Source organism: Nomascus leucogenys, chromosome 10, assembly GCF_006542625.1.
Source record: "Nomascus leucogenys isolate Asia chromosome 10, Asia_NLE_v1, whole genome shotgun sequence".
Classification (NCBI taxonomy): Eukaryota; Metazoa; Chordata; class Mammalia; order Primates; family Hylobatidae; genus Nomascus; species Nomascus leucogenys.
This window is the reverse complement of record NC_044390.1, coordinates 77147052-77171861: the sequence shown is the minus strand read 5'-3', so window position 1 is coordinate 77171861 and position 24810 is coordinate 77147052. Positions and strand designations below refer to the sequence as shown.

The following is a 24810-nucleotide window of genomic DNA, read 5'->3' as shown; positions in this document are numbered from 1 at the left end:
CCTATGAGTCTGGGCCTCCTCCAGCTGAATAGAAGTGAGCCCAGCACAGAGGTCGGGGAGGCACCAGACACCAGGAGGAGCAAATCCAACTCAAGCATGGCCCTTCTGCTCCCGATTTTTTTTTTTTTTTCTTTTGAGACAGAGTTTTGCTCTTGTTGCCCAGGCTGAAGTGAAATGGCGCGATCTTGGCTCACCGCAACCTCCGCCTCCCGGGTTCAAGCAATTCTCTTGCTTCAGCCACCTGAGTAGCTGGGATTACAGGCATGAGTCACCACGCCCTACTAATTTTGGATTTTTAGTAGAGATGGGGTTTCTCCATGTTGGTCAGGCTGGTCTCAAACTCCCGAACTCAGGTGATCCGCCGGCCTTGGCCTCCCAAAGTGCTGGGATTACAGGCGTGAGCCACCGCGCCCTGCCTTTTTTTTTTAGATGGAGTCTTGCTCTGTCACCTAGGCTGGAGTGCAGTGGCACGATCTTGGCTCACTGCAACCCCCGCCTCCTGGATTCACGTGATTCTGCCTCAGCCTCCCGAGTAGATGGGACTACAGGCATGTGTCACCACACCAGGCTAATTTTTGTAATTTTAGTAGAGATAGGGCTTCGCCATGTTGGCCAGGCTGGTCTTGAACTCCTGGCCTCAAGTGATCCGCCTGCCTCAGCCTCCCAAAGTGTGAGCTACCGCGCCTGGCCTGCCCCGACCATCTTCAGGGAAATAGAAACATGAGGTCTGCCACATTCACATCCCAGCCTTGACACCTAGGTGATGTGAGAGCTTGAGGGGGAGGTCAGAAGGTCAGAGATGACCCAGTTCTGGAGGTGACCCTGTAGGAGAAGAAGAATCCAGCCACGTCATACACAGGACCAAGAGAACAGTAAATGCAAAGATCTGGAAGCACAAAAGAGGAACAGCAAGGACAGCATGTTCCAGAACCTGGTAAGAGAGGAGGATGGAGCCAGAGCAGGGGGCAGGACAGGGGAAGAGTTGGAATTTGATTTTCAGTGCCATGGGAAGCCACTGAAAAGTATTATGCAGATAAGTGAAACCATCTGACTCATGTTTCTAGAAGCTCTCATGGGCCACTGTGCAGAGCATAGAGTGTGGTGGGACCAGAATGATGGTGAGGGACCAGTGAGAAGGTTGCTGGAATCACCAGATGCGAGGAGATGGAGACTTGGGCTGGAATAGGATGGTGGAGCCAGAGAGATGTGGACAAAGCTGGGATGTGTTTTGGAGGCAGAACTGATGGATTTGCTAGGAGGTGAAGGATGGCTCTGGATTCCTGAGGGATTGATGAGGCCTTTTACCAACTTGAGGAGAGACCAAGGAGTAGACACAGTGGTTCACTCCAGTAATCCCGCACTTTGAGAGGCCAAGGCGGGCAGATCACCTGAGGTCAGGAGTTCGAGACCAGCCTGGCCAATATCGCAAAACCCCGTCTCTACTAAAAATACAAAAATTAGCTGGGCGTGGTGGCAGGTGCCTGTAATCCCGCTACTCGGGATGCTGAGGCACAAAAATTGCTTGAATCCAGGAGGCGGAGGTTGCAGCGAGCCGAGATCGTACCACTGCACTCCAGCCTGGGTGATACAGTGAGACTCAGTCTCAAAAAAAAAAAATGTATATATATATATATATACACACACATATATGTATACATATATATATAATAAAATAATAATAAATAAATAAAGGATCTCAGGCAAGCAATTAAAACACCTGCCTACTACCATCTATCTTCATCCCTTTGTTCATGTCTAACACCAAAACACCCAAATAGCTGGAAGCACATTATCTCAAAAGATAAGCATGGTTTTTTCAAATGAATGGCTATAGCCTTATGAAAAGCTGCCTTGGTATCTGGTTTTCTTGTTTTGAAGGGCAAGGATGGAGGCTTCTCTCCTGCACCCACAGGCCACTGGGGATACCGCCCCAGCCCAGCCTCCCACCCTGCACTGGAGCCTCTCAGCCCTCCTGCATGGGTAGCACAGTGTTGAGAAGAGGAAAGAGCAATTTGTCTGGCTTCTTTAAAGGCCCGCAACTGTCGTGTACAGTGGCCGAGAAGGCGAGGCCAAGGTGGAGCTGGGAAAGCTAGCAGGGGCGAGATCGTGAAGCACCTTGAGCTGCATCTGGGGGGCACTGAGAAAGCATGGAGAGCTGTCCCCCCAAACCCCAGCATCTTAGTAGAAAATATTCAAACATACAGAAAACATGAACGGTTTTATTTTCATTTTAAAGACATTATTTTGCTTGAAATATAACACCTACTGAGTGCTGCAGAGGTCTTAGCATGTGCTGGGTTCCATTCTTAGCATGTGACATGTATTGGCCTATTTGATCCTCCTACATAATCCTATAATATTGGTTGTCGGAGTGGTTGATCATGACCTGAACGGCCACAACATGTTTGGGGAATGCTCTGTGTTATGAGTTCCACTCCCTAATACATGCCACAACTGAATGTCCCAGGTTCCCTTGCAGCTAGGACACAGTATGAGACCCAAGCTTTCCAAACATATGCCCCAGGCAACACTACCATACACAAGGAATCACATGGGATGCTGGGTATGAGCAGAATTCAAATTCAGGAATAGAGGGAAGTATTGCCCTTTGACCCATACAATAGGAGATCCCTTTCCCTGGACCCCATGCCTTAGAGGGCCCCACTCTGTTCCTCTGCAGACTGCTAGCTCCCCTATGGAATGAGGGTTGTCTGAGGCTGTATGAGTTTCTATTTGTTACACAGCAGTGGAAACTAACACAGTACCACAGGCCTAAATCAAGGCATCAGCGGGCTGAGTTCTTGTCTGGAGACTCCGGGGAAAGTTCACTTCCAAGCTCATTGGTTTGTTTGTTTATTTGTTCGTTTGTTTGTTTGTTTTGAGACAGACTCTCGCTGTGTTGCCCAGGCTGGACTGCAGTGGCGTGATCTTGGCTCACAGCAACCTCTGCCTCCTGGGTTCAAGCAATTCTCCTGTCTCAGCCTCCCAAGTAGCTGGGATTATAGGCACCCGTCATCGTGCCTGGCTAATACTTGGGAGCCTGAGGCTGGAGAATCGCTTGAACCTAGGAGGCGGGCATTGCAGTGAGCTGAGATCACAACATTGCACTCCAGCCTGGGCAACAAGAGCAAAACTCGGCCTCAATAAATAAATAAATAAATAAATAAATAAAAATAAGAATCCCTCACCAGGCATGGTGGCTCATACCTGTAATCCCAGCACTCTGGGAGGCTGAGGCGGGTGGATCACTTGAGGTCCAGAGTTTGAGACCAGCCTGACCAACATGGTGAAACCCCATCTCTACTAAAAATAAAAATAAAAAAATTAGCCAGGCGTAGTGGTAGGCACCTGTAATCCCAACTACTCAGAGGCTGAGGCAGGAAAATCGCTTGACCCCAGGAGGCAGAAATTGCAGTGAGCTGAGATTGCACCACTGCACCCCACCCTGGGCGATGAGAGCAAAACTTCGTCTCAAAACAATAAAAAATAAATAAAAATATTGAGACAATTTTAAAAATTAAGAGAGGCGGGTGCTGGGTGTGGTGGCTCATGCCTGTAACCCCAGCACTTTGGGAGGCTGAGGCGGGCGGATCACTTGAGGTCAGGAGTTCAAGACCAGCCTGGCCAACATGGTGAAACCCTCTGTCTACTAAAAATACAAAAATTAGCCGGGCGTAGTGGCGGGTGCATGTAATCCTGGCTACTCAGGCACCTGAGGCAGGAGAATCACTTGAACCTGGGAGGCAGAGGTTGCAGTGAGCTGAGACATACCACTGCACTCCAGCTTGGGCAGCAGAGCGAGACTCTCAAAAAAAAAAAAGTCTCTTTATTCAGCCAGCTGCAGGGGTTCACCCCTATAATCCCAGCACTTTGGGAGGCTGAGATGGGAGGATTGCTTGAGCCCAGGAGTTTGAGACCAATTGAGAACAGCTGAGCAACAAAGTGAGCTCCCATCTCTAAAAAAAAAAAAAAAAAAAAAATTAGCTGGGCATGGTGGTGCACGCCTGTAGTTCCAGCTATTGGGGAGGCTGAGGTGGGAGGATCGCTTGGTCCTGGGAGGTTGAGGCTGCAGTGAGCCGTGTTTATGCCACTAAACTCCAGCCTAGGCGACAGAGTGAGACCCTATCTCAAAAAAAAAAATCTATTTTTTTCTATATTTTTTCTCAACTTTATTGAGGTATAACTTACATATCATAAAATCACCCATTTTAAATACACATTTCAATGACTTTTAGTAAATTTACCAAGTTGTTCAACCATCACCATGATCCAGTTTTAGAACATTTCATCAGCCTAGTGAGAGCCCTCATACCCATTAACAGTCACTCCCCACTCCCACTCTCTCCCAATGGTTGCTCAACCCAGGCAACCATGAATCTACTCTATGCCTCTGTAGATTTGTCTTTCCTGGACAATCTTTCTTCTTAAATTCAGCAGAGTAAATTCTGTTGTTTAAAACTGGAAACCCTGCCGAACAGAATACTAATATCTTCTTCTTGGGGAGATGGAGTCCCACTCAATCACCCAGGCTGGAGTGGAGTGGCACGATCTCGGCTCACTGCAACCTCTGCTTCCTGGGTTCAAAAGATTCTCCTACCTCAGCTTCCTAAGTAGCTGGGATTACAGGTGCGCACCACCACGCCCAGCTAATTTTTGTAGTTTTAGTAGAGAGGGGGTCTTACCACGTTGGCCAAACTGGTCTCGAACTCCTGACTTCAAATGATCCACCCACCTCGGCCTCCCAAAGTGCTGGGGTTGCAGGCATGAGCCACCACGCCCAGCCCTAATATCCTCTTATTACAGAAGAAGAAACAATGACTCAGAAAGGTTAAGTCACTTGTCCAAGGTCATGTAGCCAGTAAGTGGTAGAGCTGAGATTGAACCTAAGCATCTCACACCATAGTCCGTGCTCTCATTCAAGTATGCAGTGTAGGCCGGGAGTGGTGGCTCACACCTGTAATGCCAGCACTTTGGGAGGCTGAGGCGGATGGATCACGAGGTCAGGAGTTCAAGGCCAGCCTGGCCAAGAGGGTGAAACCCCGTCTCTACTAAAAACTACAAAAATTAGCTGAGCGTGGTGGCAGATGGCTGTAATCCCAGCTACTCGGGAGGCTGAGGCAGGAGAATCACTTGAACCCGGGCAGCAGAGGTTGCAGTGAGCTGAGATCTTGCTGCTGCACTCCAGCCTGGGTGACAGAGTAAGACTCCGTTTCAAAAAAAAAAAAAAAGTATGCAGTGTGCAGTATAGAGAGTGGAGGGGACAGGGTAAGACTGGAGGAAAGGAGACCATTTAGGAGACTATTGGGTTGTCCAGATAGGAAAGCTGATGGTGACCTGGACTGAGGAGGTAATAGAGGCAGAGGAGAGAAGTAGATGGCTTTGAGCAATATTAGAAAGGTAAAACAGTAGGATTTGGCAACTGAATGGGTGAGGGGGAAGGAGGGAGAGAATGAGTCAAGGAGTGTGCCATGTTTCTGGCTTAGACAACTGATGGGTGCTGGAATAACTTGCTGGGATAGGAAATGCAGGAGAAAGGGCCAATTTGGGGTGGAAGATGAGGTCAGAACTGAAGGCATTGAGTTTGAGGTGTTCATGGAACATACACATGTAGATGTTGAATAGGTGGTGGGTTATATGAATCTGGAGCTGAGATGTAGGTTTCTTTTTTTTTTGAGACAGAGTCTCCGGTCTCCCCCACAGCTGGCTCTGCATGAATTACTCTTCCTCTATTGCAATGAGCTAAGGGATATGAGGGCAGTTGTGCGATCTTAGCTCACTGCAGCCTCTGCCTCCCGGGCTCGTGATTCTCCTGTCTCAGCCTCCTGAGTAGCTGGGATTACAGGTGCCCGCCACCACACCTGGCTAATTTTGTATTTTTAGTAGAGATGGGGTTTCACCATGTTGGGCAGGCTGGTCTTGAACTCCTGGCCTCAGGTGATCCGCCCACCTCAGCCTCCCAAAGTGCTGGGATTTCAGGCGTGAACCACTGCTCCCAGCCTGAGATGTAGGTTTCTATATCACCAGCATATAGATGGGAACTAGAACCATGGAAGAAGCTGCAACTCACCAGCAAGAGAAGAAGTAGATGAGAAAGCAAGAGAGCCTAGAACTGACCCTGGAGAAGTGCTAACCTTTAAGGAGTGGGAGTGCCGAAGTCCCCAAAGGATTCTGAGAAAGAGTAGCCACAGAGATCCAATGAAAGTCAGGCAAAGGTGGATTCCTGCAAGCTAAGGGAAGGAGGTGAGGGAGGTGGGGCATGGTCACAGTGTCAACTGGTGCTGAGAGTTCCAGGAAGATCAGTTATGTGGTGTGTCTATTGGATTTAGTGACAATGACGTTGTTGTTTACTTGGCAAGAGAGGCCTTAGAGAAGGGATGGGGGTGGGAGCCAGACTGGAGTGGGCGGAGGAGTGAATGGAGATGCAGAAATGGATATGATGACTCACTCTTTCAGGGGACTTGGCTATAAAGAAGAGAGGCATGGAGTGGTGGTAGGAGAATGTGGGATTGAAGGGGGGGTATTTTGGAGACAGAGTTTCACTCTTGTTGCACAGGCCGGAGTGTAATGGGGTGATCTCGGCTCACCGCAACCTCCGCCTCCGGGGTTCAAGTGATTCTCCTGCCTCAGCTTTCCGAGTAGCTGGGAATACAGGCATGCGCCACCATGCCTGGCTAATTTTGTATTTTTAGTAGAGACATGATGTTTAAGTGCAGATGGAAAGGGGACAGGAGAGAAAGGGAAGTTGATGTGGTAAATGAAAATTATCTTCATCATCTTCCTCACCATCACCAGCAGTAACCACAAGGAAAGCTTGTTCTGCTCTGGGACTGCCCTGTTACTTTTCTTCCTGAGAAAATGAGCCAAAATCTATGCCCCTGTAACTTTCACCTTTGCTTAGAGTTTTGCCTTGTGTCCCTCTTCAAATGGCTGCACACTGCTACTATGTCTCTCCTCTTCTTCAAACTCACAGCCCCCATCCTACAGACCATGTGCTCCCAGCCTGGCGACCAGACCCTCAACTGTCTCAACCAAGTTCACATGACTACCCTCTTGTTTGTCAAGCCCCTCTTAAGAGGTGGTGTACACATTCTTGCTTTGGTGATGGAAGCATGAAATGGTTCAAGCATTTATGATTTAGGAAAATGAACTCAGATAGAAAATGTGCACACCCTTTGACCCAGAAGTCCTACAGACTTAATGCCTTAGGTGTGAGAAGAAGCTTGTGCAGGGATTTCTGGCAACATGAATGTGGGGTGGACAGACAGTGAGCACACAGTTGTTAGGAGCATAGCCTGAGTGCATTCTCCCTGAGATCAGGAACAGGACGAGGATGCCCACTTTCACCGCTGCTGTTCAACATTGTACTGGAAGTTCTAGCCAGAGCAATTAGACAAGAAAAGCAATAAAAGGCATCCAGATGGCAAAGAATAAAGTAAAACTGTCTTTAGTCACAGATGGCATAATCCCATATATGGAGAATCCCAAAGAATTCACAAGAAAACTATCAGATAGAGCTAATTAATCAATTCAGTAAAGTCACAAGGAACAAGATCAACACACAAAAATTAATTGTGTGTGTGCACTTTTTTTTACGCCAGCAAGGAACATTTGAAAAGGAAATTGGAAAAAGAATTCCATTTACCATAGCATTTAAGAGAGCTGAAGCTGTGGAGCCAGATGGCTGCGTTCAGAGCTGGTGCTGCTGTTTACCATGTGACCTTGGACAAGCTTGTCGCTTCATTCATGCCACAGTTCAGCTATTAGGTGGAGGTAATACTAGCACCTTCCTTATAGAGTTGGTTTTTGTTTTCATTTTTTTGGTGGGGGAGAGTAAGAATTGCAAAAGTTAATATATGTAAGCAAAATAGACTTAGAAGAGTGGTTGGCACATGGTAAGGACATATTAGGGTTACCAAAAATTGTTTATGATTGGGAAAATTGAACAAAAGTTCCAGTTAAATATCTGTCCTAGAGACTGACTGGCAAATTATCACAATGTACCTCTTAGCTTGAGCCATATGGAACTGCCTGTATTCTATAGCTATGGCCTACAAAATGGGCAGTTCTTTCTTTTCTTTTTTTTTGGAGACAGAGTCTCACTCTGTTGCCCAGGCTGAAGTGCAGTGCAGTGGCATGATCTCGGCTCACTGCAACCTCCGCCTTCCAGGTTCAAATGATTCTCCTGCCTCAGCCTCCCAAGTAGCTGGGATTACAAGCATGCACCACGACGATTGGATAATTTTTGCATTTTTAGTAGAGACAGGGTTTCAGCCATGTTGGCCAGCCTGGTCTTGAACTCCTGGCCTCAAGTGATCTGCCCGCCTTGGCCTCCCAAAGTGCTGGGATTACAGGCGTGAGGCACCATGACCTGCCAAAATGGGCAGTTTCATATGTTCAATCACTAGGATACTCTTTAGCCACTGAAAATGATTGTGTATCATAGATCTATCTTTATCACAGATAGATCTTTACTGTCATAGAAAGAATTAATAACATATTATTGAGTAAAAAGAGCAAGTTACAAAACAGCCTGCAGCCTATAGTGTGGCCACGTTTGTAACATCAGTATGTCTATTTGTGTGTCTAGGTGTGGACATAAAGAGATATCTAGAAGACACTCAAAAGTTTCAACAATGATTGCCTGAGTGATTTGTGCTGGGATTTTTTTTTTTTTTTTTTTTTTTTTTTTTGAGACGGAGTCTCACTGTGTCACTCAGGCTGGAGTTTGCAATGGCGTGATCTTGGCTCACTGCAATCCCCGCCTCATGGGTTCAAATGATTCTCCCACCTCAGCCTCCCGAGTAGCTGGGATTATAGGCGCCCACCGCTGTGCCTGGCTAATTTTTGTATTTTTAGTAAAGATGGGGTTTCGCCATGTTGGGCAGACTGGTCTCAAACTCCTGACCTCAAGTGATCCACCTGCCTTGGCCTTCCAAAGTGCTTGGATTACAGGTGTGAGTCACTGCGCCCAGCTGGGATCTTAATTTATATTTTTTCTTTTTAACTCTTGATTTTTACCCTGTTAGACTGACTTTAGGAATCTAACCCCCAAAAGTGCAAAAGAATACATTAGTGTTGTTGAAAGCCACTAAGTTAGTGGTAATTTGTTACAGAAACTAATATAATCGGGATTTAACTTGCCTTGGGGGTGCTGGTTCTCCCCCATTTTCTTCTCAGAGCATCTCTTGGGTCCTCAGCCCTTGCTGAGCCCCCACCATGGCCTAGTGGACCAGAAATGGACTTGATTAGATTCTCCTCTTGGGATTTTAAATAAGAGAAGCAGAGGCTGCATGCTCAGCTTCTCCGTGCCACACTGCAGGCACAGTGCCTCGTGCCACTGTTCTTTAGGGGTCCATGAAGATGTCTGTTGGCCCTGGGTTAGTCATGAGCTAAGGAATATGAGGGCAGTTCATTTTGGAGGCTCAGCCCTTTGGTATTACCTTTGCTCTGGAACCTCGGGAGCTGTAAGGGGGAGAGGAACTTTGCTGAAAGGCACATCCTCCCTGCAGAGCTTGAAGAACAATCTAACTGTGCTGGCATGGGGCCCATTCCACCTGTGATGCCAGTGTAAGTCTGTGAAAGTCACTCATATTCAGAGCATGTGGATTGGGACTCTGAAGAACAACTTTATGGTGGACAGCTTCATCTCCATCTGGTGAGTCCAGCGCAAGCAGCCTGAGGGTTCCATGGGCTCAACCTCACCCTCCATCCTTACTTCCCTGCCACTCCAGGGCTCCTCCTCATCCAGACTTGCCTGTGAGTACCCCTTGATGGATGTATTAGTCTGTTCTCATGCTGCTAATAAAGACATATCTGAGACTAGGTAATTTATAAAGAAAAGAGGTTTAATGGACTCACAGTTCCACATGGCTGGGAAGGCCTCACAATCTTGGTGGAAAGTGAAAGGCACGTCTTACATGGTGGCAAGCAACAAGTGACTAAGAGCCAAGCAAAAGGGGGAACCTCTTATAAAACCATCAGATCTAATAAGACTTAGTCACTGTCTCCCACCAGGTCCCTCCTGCAACATGTGGGAATTATGGGAGCTACAATTCAAGATGAGATTTGGGTGGGGACACAGCCAAACCATACCAATGGCCCTAACTTCTCTCCCATTAGCTCTCTTCTACCTCCCAGACTCTTTCCAGCTTTCCTCTTTTTCTTCTTCTTTTTAAGAGACTGGAGTCTTACTGTGTTGCCCAGGCTGGTCTTGAACTCCTGGGCTCAAGGGATTCTCCCACCTCCACCTAATGAGTAGCTGTGACTATAGGCACACACCACCACACCCCCGAAATTTACCCATCCTCCCCAGCCCAGTAAAATCCTCAGCTTCTTCACACCCCTGTTATCTCCAGGCACCAGCAGCTTTGCCGTCTGTAGAATGCATAAAATTATAGCCTCTTAGAGCAAAAAGGTCATTGGGATTAGGGAGGCTGAGAGTTCTCTCTTCATTCAGGGATTAAACTTAACACCTGGAAGGGTGACATGGCTTGCCTTAGTCACCAAGCAAGGTCGGGAGAGTATTTCTGGGATGGTCATTAGTACTTTCTTTCCAAAGGGAGGACACTACAAACTCACTTTCGTGATCACAGTATTCCCCTCCTACAGGTAAAGTGTGCAAACTGGATTTCATTCCCTCTTTTTTTTCTTTGACACAGCACTGAAACTTTTTTTTTTTTTTTTGGGACGGAGTCTGGCTCTGTTGCCCAGGCTGGAGTGCAATGGCGCAATCTCAGCTCACTGCAATCTCTACCACCCAGGTTCAAACGATTTTCCGGCCTCTGCCTCCCAAGCAGCTGGGATGGTTTAGGAGTCATGCAACTGGAGGCTAAAAGATTCTGACCCTCCCTAAACTGCTCCTAAGATCAGTGCTTGAGATATTTTGCAGACCCTGTACTTGATGGATCAACTCAGTAAACTGACTCATCTGATCTTGTGGCCCCTTCCCAGGAACTGACTCAGCACAAGAAGACAGCTTCGACTCCCTGTGATTTCATCTCTGACCAATCAGCACTCCTGGCACACTGGCTTTCCCCAACCTACCAAGTTATCCTTAAAAACTCCGTTCCCTGAACGCTAGGGGAGACTGATTTGAGTAATAATAAAACTCCGGTCTCCCCCACAGCTGGCTCTGCGTGAATTACTCTTCCTCTATTGCAATTCCCCTGTCTTGATGAATCGGCTCTGTCTAGGCAGCGGGCAAGGTGAACCTTGAGCAGTTACAATTCTATTTAATACCTCTGTCTCTGCTGGGCACGGTGACTCACGCCTGTAATCCCAACACTTTGGGAGGCCGAGGTGGGTGGATCACCTGAAGTCAGGAGTTCGAGACCAGCCTGGCCAACATGGTGAAACCCTGTCTCTACTAAAAATACAAAATTAGCTGGGTGTGGCGGCGCATGCCTGTACTACCAGCTACTAGGGAGGCTGAGGCAGGAGAATTGCTTGAACCCAGGAGATGGAGGTTGCAGTGAGCAGAGATAGTGCCACTGCACTCCAGCCTGGGTGACAGAGGGAGACTCTGTCTCAAAAAAAAAAAAAAAGCTTCGTCTCATATATGCTGATTAGGCCTCAAATCTGGATCTCCACCTCTTAGCCCAACATCTTTCTTGACAATCTTTTTTTTAAAATAAATGCTATAGAAATACTAAAATGTATTGTGAATAATGTAACGCCCACATACCACCATCCAATTTAAGAAATAAAGCATTACTAATCCAGTTTTGCTCCCTGCAAACTCATCCTTCATCTCATTTTCTGTCCTTTCCATTTATAAACACCCTGCAGCCGGGCACATGGCTGCACCTGCAGTCCCACGTATTCGGGAGGCTGAGACTGGAGGATCTCTTGAGCCCAGGAGTTTGTGGCTGTAGTGTGCTATGATTGCACCTGTGAAATAGCCACTGCGTTCCAGCCTCGGCAACATAGCAAGACTCCATCTCTAAACAAAATCCTGAATTTGACATTTGTCATTCCCTTGTTTGTTTTTATATTTCTAAGCACATATATGTCTACATATGTAAAAAATATAATTTTTACTTTTTTATTGGGGTGAAATTCATATAACACAAAATTAACCACTGTAAACATGAACAATTCAGTGGCATTTCAGAGAGGTGTGCAACCACCACATCTAGTTCCAGATCATTTTCATCACCCCAAAAGGACACCCCATGCCTATTAGTAGTCACTCGCCATTTCTCCCTCCCTCTGTCCCCTGCAACCACCAATCTACTCTCTGTCTCTGTAGATTTACCTATTCTGGTTATTTCATATAAATGGAGTCATACAATATGTGTGGCCTTTTGTGACTAGCCTCTCTGAGGTAGCAGACATAATGTTTTCAAGGTTCATCGCTGTAATAGCGTGTATGAGTACTCTGTTCCTTTTTTATGGCTGAATAATATCTCTTTGAATGGATAGACCACATTTTGCCTATCCATTCATCCATAGATGAACATTTGGGTTATGTGAATAGTGCTGCTATGCACATTCATTTTTAGGTAGTTGTGAGTACATGGTGTTGCTTTGGATTTCTCTAAACTTTATATCACATTGCAGCCTGCTTTGTTTGTTCAATGTTAGGTTATTTCCATGTTGATATGCACAGCTCTAGTTAATTCCTTTTCACTGCTCCAAAGCATCCCATTTTAAAAATTATTTTATTTTATTATTTTTTGAGACAGGGTCTTGTTCTGTCGCCCAGGCTGGAGTGCAGGGGTGCAATCACAGCTTACCATAGCCTTGACCTCCTGGGCCCAAGCAATCCTCCCACCTTGGCCTCCATCTCTACAGGCATGTGCCACCACACCCAGCTAATTTTTGTATTTTTAGTGAAGACAGGGTTTTGTCCTGTTGTCCAGGCTGGTCTCGAACTTCTGGGCTCAAGCAATTCTCCCGCTTCAGTCTCCCAAAGTGTTGGGATTACAGGCATGAGCCACTGCGCCTGGCCCAAAGCATCCCATTGTATGAATCCAACAATTTATCCATTTATTGTTTGAGAACATTTAGGTTATGTCTCGCTTTCCCTCTTACAAGCAATGCTGCAGAAGGATTCTTGTCCATAACTCCGGCACATGTACAAGAGTTTCTCTAGGGCACATATGTAAGAGTTTTATTGCTGGGTCCTGAAGAATGCTCTTCTTCAAATGTACTTGCTATTGACAAATATGAGCTGTCTTTTCAGGAGCCTCCCAGTGGTCCTCAGCCCTGGCTCTGCATTAGAATCAGCTGGGAACTTTTTTTTTTTTTTCCCAAGACAGTCTTGCTCTGTGGCCCAGGTTGGAGTGCAGTGGTGCAATCTCAGCTCACTGCAACCTTTGCCTCCCAGATTCAAGCAATTCTCCTGCCTCAGCCTCCTGAGTAGCTGGGATTACAGGCGCACACCACCACACCTGGCTAATTTTTGTATTTTTAGTAGAGGTGGGGTTTCACCATGTTGGCCAGACTGGTCTTGAACTTCTGGCCTTGAGTGATCCACCCACCTCGGCCTCCCAAGGTGCTGGGATTACAGGCGTGAGCCACTGTGCCCAGTCTCACCTGGGAACTTTTTTTTTTTTTTTTTTTGAGACGTAATCTAGCTCTGTCGTCAGGCTGGAGTACAGTGGCACAATATCGGCCTACTGCAACCTCCACCTCCTGACTTCAAGTGATTCTCCTGCCTCAGCCTCCTGAGTAGCTGGCATGTGTCACCAGGCCCAGGTAATTTTCGTATTTTTGGTAGAGACGGGGTTTCGCCATGTTGGCCAGGATGGTCTTGATCTCCTGACCTTGTGATCCGCCCACCTCGGCCTCCCAAAGTGCTGGGAATACAGGCGTGAGCCACTGCACCCGGCCGTGAACTTTTAACAAATATATAGGTATCTGGATAACTCTCCAGACTCATGAAATCATAGTCTCCAGGGATGGATCTGGGGAGCCGCAATTTTGAAAGCTCACTGGGTGGTTACATAGCCAAGGTGGAGAACAGCTGGGGCTGAGTCTTGGCCCACTCTATCTCAGCTTCCCAAGGTCAGCTCATAGAGGGCAGCCATCATCTTAGACTTGCTAATATCATTCAGCAGTTGGTCAGAGAGAAGGGACTAAATAAATAAACTGAATGAGTAAACAAAGCATTTAAAACAAACCCTTTAGGCTGGACGCGATGGCACATGCATGTAATCAATCACAGTAACTATCTCCTACTGTTGTGAGGATTAAAGGGGATGTTGTATGTAGAGCACTTGGCACGTATTAAGTGCCCAATAAAGAGTAGCTCCTGCAGCCTGGTGTGGTGGCTCACACCTGTAACCACAACATTTTGGGAGGCTGAGGTGGAGAATCGCTTGAGGCCAAGAGTTCGAGACCAGCCTGGGCAACGCAAAGAGACCCGTTTCTACAAAAAATAATAGAAATTAGCCGGGCATGGTGGTACACACCTGTAGGTCCAGCTACTCAGGAGGCTGAGGTGGGAGGATCAACTTGAGCTGAGGAGTTGGAGGCTGCAGTGAGCTATGATTGTGCCACTACCCTCCAGCCTGGGCAACAGAGCGAGACTCCGTCTCAAAAAAAAAAAAAAAAAAAAAAAAAAGGCCGGGCACAGTGGCTCACACCTGTAATCCCAGCACTTTGGGAGGCCAAGGCGGGCGGATCACGAGGTCAGGAGATCCTGACCAACACGGTGAAACTCCGTCTCTACTAAAAAAAATACAAAAAAATTAGCCAGGCATGGTGGCGGGCACCTGTAGTCCCAGCTATTTGGGAGGTGGAGGCAGGAGAATGGCGTGAACCCAGGAGGCGGGGCTTGCACTGCACTCCAGCCTGGGCGACAGAGTGAGACTCCATCTCAAAAAAAAAAAAAAAAAAAAAGAGTAGCTGCCATTTTCAATGTTATTGATAAAGCAGGTGGGTGTTTCTGAAAATGCATCAGACACAGCCTTTGACTGGAAGGTGCAAGCTGGTGAACCCACTGGAGTGGGACTTTATGACTTGAGAAGCTGTCCTGTCTATGAGGGTCCATGTTAGGCAATGTTAAAGAATGGGATTGGGGGCCAGGCATGGTGGCTCACACCTTTCAACACTTTGGAAGGCCAAGGCAGGCAGATCACGAGGTCAGGAGTTCGAGACCAGCCTGCCCAACATGGTGAAATCCTGTCTCTACTAAAAATACAAAAATTAGCCGGGCGTGGTGGCGTGCACCTGTAATCCCAGCTACTCAGAATGCTGAGGCAGGAGAATCACTTCAACCTAGGGGGCGGAGGTTGCAGTGAGCCGAGATCATACCACTGCACTCCAACCTGGGTGACAGAGTGAGACTCCATTAAAAAAAAAAAAAATGAGATTGGGGGCAGCAGCTTTCCTATAGCAAGTGCTCAGTATGTGCCAGATACTGGGCAAAGGAGTTTGCAGACATATATCATTTGATCCTCACAATTCATGAGGCAGGTATGACTATGCTCCCATTGTGCAGAGAGGGAAAATGAGTCACACAGAAGCAAGTCATGCAGCAGAGCTAGGACTGGAAAGGAAGTGGCTTGCAGAGCCTGCCTCCCAACCTACTGTGCTATGCCTCCCATTGATGCTTTCCTGTGCCTGCCATTTAGCTTTGCTCTGGTGAGTGGCAAGCTGTACCAGTGGAAAGAGCCTGTCATCAGTTTTGTGCACAGCAAGGTGAAAAGGATAGCAGAAGTGAAAGAGGAGATCGTGGAGAAAGAAATGAAGAAGTTGGTGCACAGTGTCTTTAATACGGCGGATTATACCTTCCCTTTGCAGGCGAACACCTGGTTGTGTTAACGGACCCCAACACTTACCCAAAGGTAGCCATTGGGTCAGGTTTCTGCACTATAGTCCCTTCTGTGGTTGCCAGAAATACGTTACAGGAAAAGGGTCCCGATCCAGACCCCAAGAGAGGGTTCTTGGATCTAGCGCAAGAAAGAATTCAGGGCAAGTCCACAGTGCAAAGTGAAAGCAAGTTTATTAATAAAGTAGTGGAATAAAAGAATGGCTACTCCATAGACAGAGCAGCCCCGAGGGCTGCTGGTTGGGCATTTTTATGATTATTTCTTGATGATATGCTAAACGAGGGGTGGATTATTCATGCCTCCCCCTTTTACACCATATAGGGTAACTTCTTGACATTGCCATGGCATTTGTAAACTGTCATGGCGCTGCTGGGAGTGTAGCAGTGAGGATGACCAGAGGTCACTCGTCACCATTTTGGTTTTGGTGGGTTATAGCAGGATCCTTTACGGCAAACTGTTTTATCAGCAAGGTCTTTATGACCTGCATTTTGTGCTGACCTCCTATATCATCCTGTGACTTAGAATGCCTTAACTATCTGGGAATTCAGCCCAGTAGGTTTCAGCCTCATTTTACCCAGCTCCTATTTAAGATGGAGTTGCTTTGGTTCACACGCCTCTGACATTTGTATTGCACATCCATTGTGAGGTAAATGATACTAATCCCATTACAAATCAAACCTTCAGGAGGTGAGGCAATATGTGAGGTGGTAAAGCCTCCAGATTCAAAACTATGCTTGGGTCAAATTCCAGCTCTGCCACTTTGTGTGTGCAGCATTGGGCCAAACACTTAGCTCAATTCCCTCATGTATTCAGCAAACAGTTACTGAATATAATATGCTACTCTTCTAGTCTTGTAGCAGGACGAGTCGCAGACAAAACCTCTCAGACACCAAGTTGTAGGAGGAAGGGCTTTATTCAGCTGGGAGCATTGGCAAGCTACTGCCTTAAAATCCAAGCTCCCCAAATGCACAATTTCTGTCCCTTTTAAGGGCTCACAACACTAAAGATTTCACATGAAAGGGTCGTGATTGATTTGAGCAAGCAGGTGGTATGTGATGGGGGCTGCATGCACCAGTGGTCAGAGAGAAACAGAACAGGGAAGGGAGTTTCACAACGTTCTTCTATACAATGTCTGGAATCTATGAATAACAACGGTTTCTAAGTTATGAGTTGATTTTTAACTACTGGGTTTAGGCCAGGCAGGCCCAGGCCTGGTTTCGGGCCTGGCGCCGGGCTGCCTGTCTTTGGTTTTACTTCCTTGTTGTTTTCTCTTCAAACAGATACTGAGTATAAAACAATATAATACAATATGAGAGGGTCTCTCTCTCCCCTCAGTCTCTGGGACAGAGCAGAGAGCAAGAACAAAATTGCTGTGCTCGTGGACTTTACATGCTAGGGCAGAGCAGGTCCTCAGAAAATCATCAAATGTACGTTAAATGTATAAGGTAAATGGTGATGAGTCTAAAGTGAATGGGGGGAATGGAAGAGAACGAAGGTAGGGAGAATGTACATTAAGGGAAAGGGAGGGTTGCAATTTTAGAAAAGGATATCTGGGCAAAGGCTTCCTGAGAAGATGGCATTTGTATTATAGAAACACAGTATCTATTTTCCAGGCTGGTAATGAAGGTTTAATAAGAAAACGCATGGATTCGTAAAAAAATCTTCAATAGGCCCCAAATGGACCAAAAAGACCTCGACCCCAGTGGATGAGGGAACGCTAACCACAGCAGAACGGTAATCGCGGCGAACGTTGGCACAGACGGAAAGTTGATCTGAACGGAAAGTTGGTCCGGGGGAAACATTAGTTATTGAGGAACGTTAATCCGGAACAAATCTTAGGCAGAAGCGTAACTTAGACCAGGACGCACAGTTACCATGGCAATGACGCGCGCCCTAAGGGCGGTGGCAGCGACGCAGAGAGACCTGGGAGGAGACAGAGGCAGGGCTTGCGACGGAAGTGGCCTCTCTGTTTCTGCAGGGCCGGGGAAGATGCTGCGTCCAGCGTTACCGTGGCTGTGCCTTGGCCTCTGCAGCCTCCTGGTTGGGGAGGCAGAGGCCCCGAGCCCCGTGGATCCGCTGGAGCGGAGCCGGCCGTACGCGGTGCTGCGCGGACAGAACCTGGGTGAGCGGCTCTCGGGCTGGCGGGCGGCGGGTAGTGCCTGAGCTTTCACTGCTTCGGGTGCTGGAGCCGGGCACGTACGGAGCGGACAGGGGATAGAGTGGGGAGATGGGTGAGTGCGGGGGGTGCAGGTGAGGCCCCTTAGGGGGCCCCGAGACTCCCTCTCCAAAAGCCTGGGGCAGAAGGCCTGGGCTTTACCTCTCGGCAAGTGCTCAATATGTGCTAGAACCTTCGCCTCCCAGGTTCAAGCAATTCTCCTGCCTCAGCCTGCTGAGTAGCTGGGTTTACAGGCGCACACCACCACACCTGGCTAATTTTTGTATTTTTAGTAGAGATGGAGTTTCACTATGTTGGCCAGGCTGGTCTCGAGCCTGGCATGGTGTCCAGTAGGCTCTCAATATGTACTGGTTGCCCATGAATTGAACTGCAATCGGGAGACCTGGGTCTCATTCTGGGTCCTCTCCTTTCTGGCTGTGTGGGCTCAGGCTAGACAACAAGGCACATCGTTTACCCCACCCCTCTTCTTTCTCAGAGGAGCCAGTATTTATTGCAAAAATGGTAACAGTTTTTGAGCATTTCCTACATCCCATGTCTTGTGCTACACACTTTGTATACGCGAATTCATTTGAGCCTCACAGTAACTTAATGAGAAATGTACGGTTTGCAGCCTTTTTTTTTTTCTTCTTTTACTATAGTGTCTCCTCTGTCACCCAGGCTGGAGTGCTGTGGCGCGATCTTGGCTCATTGCAGCCTCGGCCTCCTGGGTTTAAGTGATCCTCCCACCTCAGCATCGCGGGCGAGTAGCTGGGACTACAGGCATGCACCACCATGCCTGGCTCATTTTGTTGTTGTTGTTGTTTACTTTTTGTAGAGATGGGGGTCTCGAACTCTTGGGCTCAAGCAATCCTCCTGCCTCGGCCTCCCAAAGTGTTGGGATTACAAGTGTGAGCCACCGCACCTGATGTTGCAGCTCTATTTTTCAGACAAGGAAAATGAAGCTCAGAGAAGTGATTTGCCCAAAGTTACATAGCTAGGAAATGATGAGGCCAATACTAGAACCTGTTTGGGGGCTTGAAACATAAGTTGTGGGAGGATATCTTCAACACACACACACACACTGCATACATATGTGTGTGTGCATGGCTTTGGCTTTGGAAGGAGTTCTGGAACTTAAAGCTTGGCAAACTTCGCAATAAATCTGCCCCTCGCCAAAGTCTTCCCTTCCCACTGTATCTCTTTGGTACATCTGTATATCTACAAAGTGGCTATTAGTATCATTTTGGATTATCTCGACTCTACATGAACTCAGTGTCTGCCATGTGTTGATGACTTACTGTGTACCTAGCACTCTACTAAATAGTTTCCACACATTATCCCACTCGATCCTTCAGAACAGGGTTTCTCAACCTGGATATTACGACATGTTGGATAAATGATTTCAGGGGGCGAGGGGCAGTGGGGTGGGGGCTATCCTAAATACTGTAAGAAGTTTGGCGGCATCCCCAGCCTTTAGATACCAGTAGCATCCCCTACTCCTAATCAAGATAGTCAGAATCTCTCCAGACATTGCCAAATGTCCACGGGACGCCAAATCCCCTTTGGAGACCCACTGCTGTGGAATAGTACTACTCAAAGGGTAGTCTGCAGACCAATGTGAGTCTGTAAACTGTGTTATCTTGCAAAGAGATTACTACAGAAATTGAGAGTGTTTGGAAACTTAACAGTTGGACATTGTTGCAACATCCAAGCACTTAGAGACCAGTTCTAGGTGTCTCTGAACTGGAATGCTTTGCAGATGAAGAGAGCTGGTTATTAGTCATGCACAGGGAGAAGTGAAAAGATGACGAGTGGGAGAATTGATCAGGCCCCAAATGCATGGCCATTATGTACCTAACAACTCATGCTTTTAAGCTCCTTTTTAAATTTTATTTTTATTATTTGTTTTTATACGGAGTCTCACTCTGTCACCCAATCTGGAGTGCAATGGCATGATCTTGATTCACTGCAACCTCCACCTCCCCGGTTCAAGTGATTCTCTTGCCTCAGCCTCCCAAGTAGCTGGGATTACAGGCACCCACCACCATGCCTGGCTAATGTTTGTAATTTTAGTACAGAGGGGGTTTCTCCATGTTGGCCAGGCTTGTCTCGAAGTCTTGATCTCAAGTGATCTGCCCATCTTGGCCTCCCAAAGTGCTGGCATTACAGGTGTGAACCACTGTGCCTGGCCTTCTTTATTTTTTAAAGGTAGATTTCCATTCCCCAATTCCAATCTTCTGCATTCCTGCTTTGGGAGTTTTAAATTTTTTATCTTTTATTTTTTTGAGATGGAGTCTCGCTCTGTTGCCAGGCTGGAGTGCAGTGGCACGATCTTGGCTCACTGCAACCCCCGACTCCCTGGTTCAGGTGATTCTCCTGCCTCAGCCTCCCGAGTAGCTGGGATTACAGGTGCCTGCCACCATGCCCAGCTAATTTTTGTATATTTAGTAGAGACGGAGTTTCACCATGTTAGCCAGAGTGGTCTCGATCTCCTGACCTTGTGATCTGCCCGCCTTGGCTTCTCACTGGGATTACAGGCTTGAGCCACTGCGCACGGCCGGGAGTTTTAAATTTTTTTTAGAGTTCTTCCAAAATGCGAGATGCAAGAAAATGGTTTATTTAAATGGAATAAGACAACTTTAAGTCCAATTGTAGTCCAAACCGTAGAAACTCAGAATTCGGGACTTTTGAAAATTAGGGCGGGTATTCAGTTAACAAGGGCTATTTTAAGACATGACATTTAGTTCACGTAGGTTGGAGATTTTGTTTGACAAAGATCTTAAAATTACTTCTGGCCTTTGGAGTTATGACATGCTGTCTTTGTCACCTTCTCCTTCCTTCTTCCCCCTCACTCACCAAAAAAAGATGAATTTTCTTTTCTTTTCTTTTTTTTTTTTTGAGACGGAGTTTCGCTCTTGTTGCCCAGCCGGAGTGCAGTGGCGTGATCTCGGCTTACCGCAACCTCCGCCTCCCGGGTTCAAGAAATTCTCCTGCCTCAGCCTCCCAAGTAGCTGGGATTACAGGCATGTACCACCACGCCCAGCTAATTTTGTATTTTTAGTAGAGGCGGGGTTTCTCCATGTTGGTCAGGCTGGTCTCGAACTCCCGACCTCAGGTGATCTGCTTGCCTTGGCCTCCCAAAGTGCTGGGATTACAGGCATGAGCCACCACACCTGGCCTGATTTTTCTGTATAGTCGGTTTTAAAATAATAACTGGTTTAAGTGTGGAGGGTGTGTGTGGGGGGGGTTACAGATACTACAAAGTTACTGATTTAAATAAAACTATGGTCAAATCTTGGTTTTTCTTTTGTTTTGTTTTTTTTTGACAGAGTCTCACTCTGTCGCCCAGGCTGGAGTGCAATGGTGCGATCTTGGCTCTCTGCAACCTCTGCCTCTGGGGTTCAAGCAATTCTCCTGCCTCAGCCTCCTGAGTAGCTGGGATTACAGGTGCACACCACCACGTCCAGCTAATTTTTGTATTTTTAGTAGAGACGGGGTTTCACCATGTTGGCCAGGCTGGTCTTGAACTCCTGACCTCGTGATCTGCCTGCCTTGGCCTCCCAAAGTGCTGGGATTACAGGCATGAGCCACCTTGCCTGGCTAAATCTTGGTTTTTTAAAGGAACAGTAATGAGACTGAAGAACAACCATGGTTAGGCCCAAGCTGGAACCTGGGATGGGCCCACATCCCTACAAACACACATCAGTGTACATTTGCTTGTTTTGAATGCTTTCCAAGATCGCTGAGATAGTCACAGAAACAAGATTGCGTGTCACTGCTGCTATCGAATAAACCTCTGACAGGTTGCTGGTTATGCTAGTTTATTTTTTTCTTTATTTATTTTTCTTTTTTATTATGTAGTAGTTTAAAGCCCAGGTCCTTATCCTGTATTACCAGGGCTCAACTTGAGTAATCAGTTGTAGTTCCCATTTCTCACCTGAGCACCTTGAAAATTTCAGATGTGAAATTTAGTCTTAAAAACGTAACAGTTTTTTTTTTTTTTTTTTTTTTTTGAGACAGAGTCCTCCCTCTTTTGCCCAGGCTGGAGTGCAGTGGCATAATCTTGGCTCACTGCAACCTCTGCCTCCTGGGTTCAAGCAATTCTCCTGCCTCAGCCTCCTGAGTAGCTGGGACTACAGGCGCACGCCACCACACCTGGCTAATTTTTTTTGTATTTTTAGTAGAGACATGGTTTCACCATATTGGCCAGGCTGGTCTCAAACTCCTGACCTCGTGATCCGCCCGCCTCGGCCTCCCAAAGTGCTGGGATTACAGGCATGAGCCACTGCACCCGGCCAAACATAACAGATTTGTGAGTTAGTTGCTTCTTTGCTCAAAAGGCCCTGTCAAGACTCATCTTGAGACTGAAATACTTTATTGAATCTCCAGATTTTTATTAATGGCTTTAAAGGCATAGTTGGTCATCCTGCTCTCTTGCCCCACTGTAGTCGAACAATTCTCCACACAAAAGCCAGAGGAATCTTTTTTTTTTTTTTTTCCAACTAAATCAGATGATGTCGTTCCTTTGCCTACAGCCCCCTAGTGGCTTCTCTTTAAACTTAAAATCCATGTTTCCTTCATGGTCTCCAAGGCCCTGCACAGACCGGCCCCAGCCTTCCTCTGTGGCCTGATTTCCTGCCTCTCTTCCTGCACTCCTTGCCTGGTTGCCTCCCTTCTGTTCACTGAGTGTGTTGGGCTTATACTGGCCTCAAGGCCCTTCCTTAGCTGATCCCTGGGCCTGCAGCACGCTCCCTGCAGAGCCTCACTCGTAAGGTCTCAGCTTTTGTTTTTTGTTTTTTTGTTTTTTTTTTTTTTTTAAGATGGAGTCCCACTCTGTGGCTTAGTGGTGCAATCTTGGCTCACTGTAACCTCCGACTCTCGGGTTCAAGCGATTCTCCTGCCTCAGCCTCCTGAGTAGCTGGGACTACAGGCGCATGCCACCACGCCTGGCCAATTTTTGTATTTTTAGTAGAAATGGGGTTTCACCATGTTGGCCAGGCTGGTCTCGAACTCCCGACCTCAAGTGATCCACCCACCTAGGCCTCCCAAAGTGCTGAGATTACAGACATGAGCCACCACACTCAGCCTGTCTCAGTGAGTCTCCTCCTCAGATGCTTCCTGACTGTCCCCATCCCTAGCATGTTACTGTTTTTTTTTTTCACAGTATATCAAGCTATGTGAAATGCTCTCACCTGTTTGTTTCTCCCCCAACTATACATAGAGACAACTGGAGAGAGGATCTGTTTACAGCTGTTTGCACAGCACTTGACATAGTGCCTGGCAGCAAGTGGCATTTGATAAATCATTGGCAGTGAGTGGATGAGTTGCCTAACCTGGAGCTGCTATTAGGAAGTAACCTGTTTTCCCTTTGCAGTGTTGATGGGAACCATTTTCAGCATCCTGCTGGTGACTGTCATCCTTATGGCATTTTGTGTCTACAAGCCCATTCGGCGTCGGTGACAGCCAGACAAGTTCTTCAATGAGTATTTGGGAATAGGATAAGTTGTGTTGCACACAGGCCAGTGGAGAAGTTGGAATCAAAACTTTCCTACTTGGAAATGACCTTTGGTCTGGACAGTTTAAATGCTAAATGAATTAGAAGAAAACATGTACTAGAAATTATTTTTTCCTAACACTGTAGTGCAAATAATTGGCCCGAATCTGCTTCTCAGTGTTTCTGACTGTACCTGTTAAAAGTAAGACCTGAAAGCTCCAAAGGTCAGTGTAAAGATGGAGTGTTCATGAGAAAGAAAACACAGTAACCTTGTGAGTGCCTGTAAGAACCACACTGGAAAGAACTCATCATTAATGCTTGAAAATGTTATTAAGAGGGAGACTTACCATGTAGACATTCCTTATTTAAGAACCATTTGGTTACAGTGGGTTAAGAATCACAGATTTTTTTTTTTTTTTAATCTCACCTGAGTTGGCCTAGAATGCGCTGGTTGCAAAGTGGTGTCAGCTGTGGGGAACTTGGGCCCTCGTTCCTCACCTGCATCCTGCCCTGCACTCAGGTGCTCCCCCTGAAGTCGGGGTCCCATCAGGTAGGCCTGTTACTATATGCACCTTTGGCCTGGAATGCTCTGAAGTTGGACTGGAAATGTTACTAGGTTGGCCTGTTACAAAAAGCACCCCATCCTGCTTAAACACATTGATCTCCCTAGCCCTGCATTTGAGTCTTTCTAGCCCACGGTCTGAAACTTGAGGTAGCTTTCCAGATTTGGAATGTAGAAGGCTCAGCGGGCACTCTGTTCATCCCTGGGTGGGGAGGGCCCAGCCAACCGAAGTGCATGTCCACTGTGCGGGCCAGTGTGTGTTTACACAAATTTCATCTCAGCTTTGAAAATGCTGCTATTAGTTTCCACTGTTGGTGAACTGGATTTTTTCCTCCTATTGAAATGATACTTTCATACTTATAAAGCTGTCGTCAATATTTATTTCAAGGTGCTAGATTTAATTGTTATTAAATTGAAATGCTTATCTTGTGTTGAAGCACAGCACTGATTTTAACAACCTGCATTTAATGTGTAGTAACCGAAGTAGGATACTGTAACTGTTTAACTTAAGGATTGTTTGTAATCTTGTAACATTTGAACCATTGAAATGTTCACTGTTCCTTGCTTTTGAGCAAAATGTCAATTAAAACTAAAGTAAAATCCTATATATTGTTTTACTCCACCAGTTATTTCCCAAGTGTTTGAAATGCAGGTGTGTCTGAATTTGATCTAATCACTTAAAGAAGCTCTGTGAAGTGAAATTTCTTTTTTTGAGACGGAGTTTGGTTCCTATTGCCCAGGCTAGAGTGCAATGGTGCGGTGTCAGCTCACTGCAACCTCCGCCTCCCGGGTTCAAGCGATTCTCCTGCCTCAGCCTCCG

General features: G+C 46.8%; 1 protein-coding gene across 1 annotated transcript; it reads left to right on the top strand.

The window, feature by feature from the left end:
• Positions 1-919: 919 nt before the first annotated feature.
• On the top strand, positions 920-24595 carry C10H12orf76 (chromosome 10 C12orf76 homolog). The gene is given in 5 exon segments (XM_030821362.1): positions 920-934; positions 7599-7749; positions 7752-7770; positions 9463-9567; positions 23309-24595. Coding segments are annotated over 5 exon segments (399 nt in total). The 3' UTR covers positions 23418-24595.
• The last annotated feature ends 215 nt before the right edge of the window (positions 24596-24810 follow it).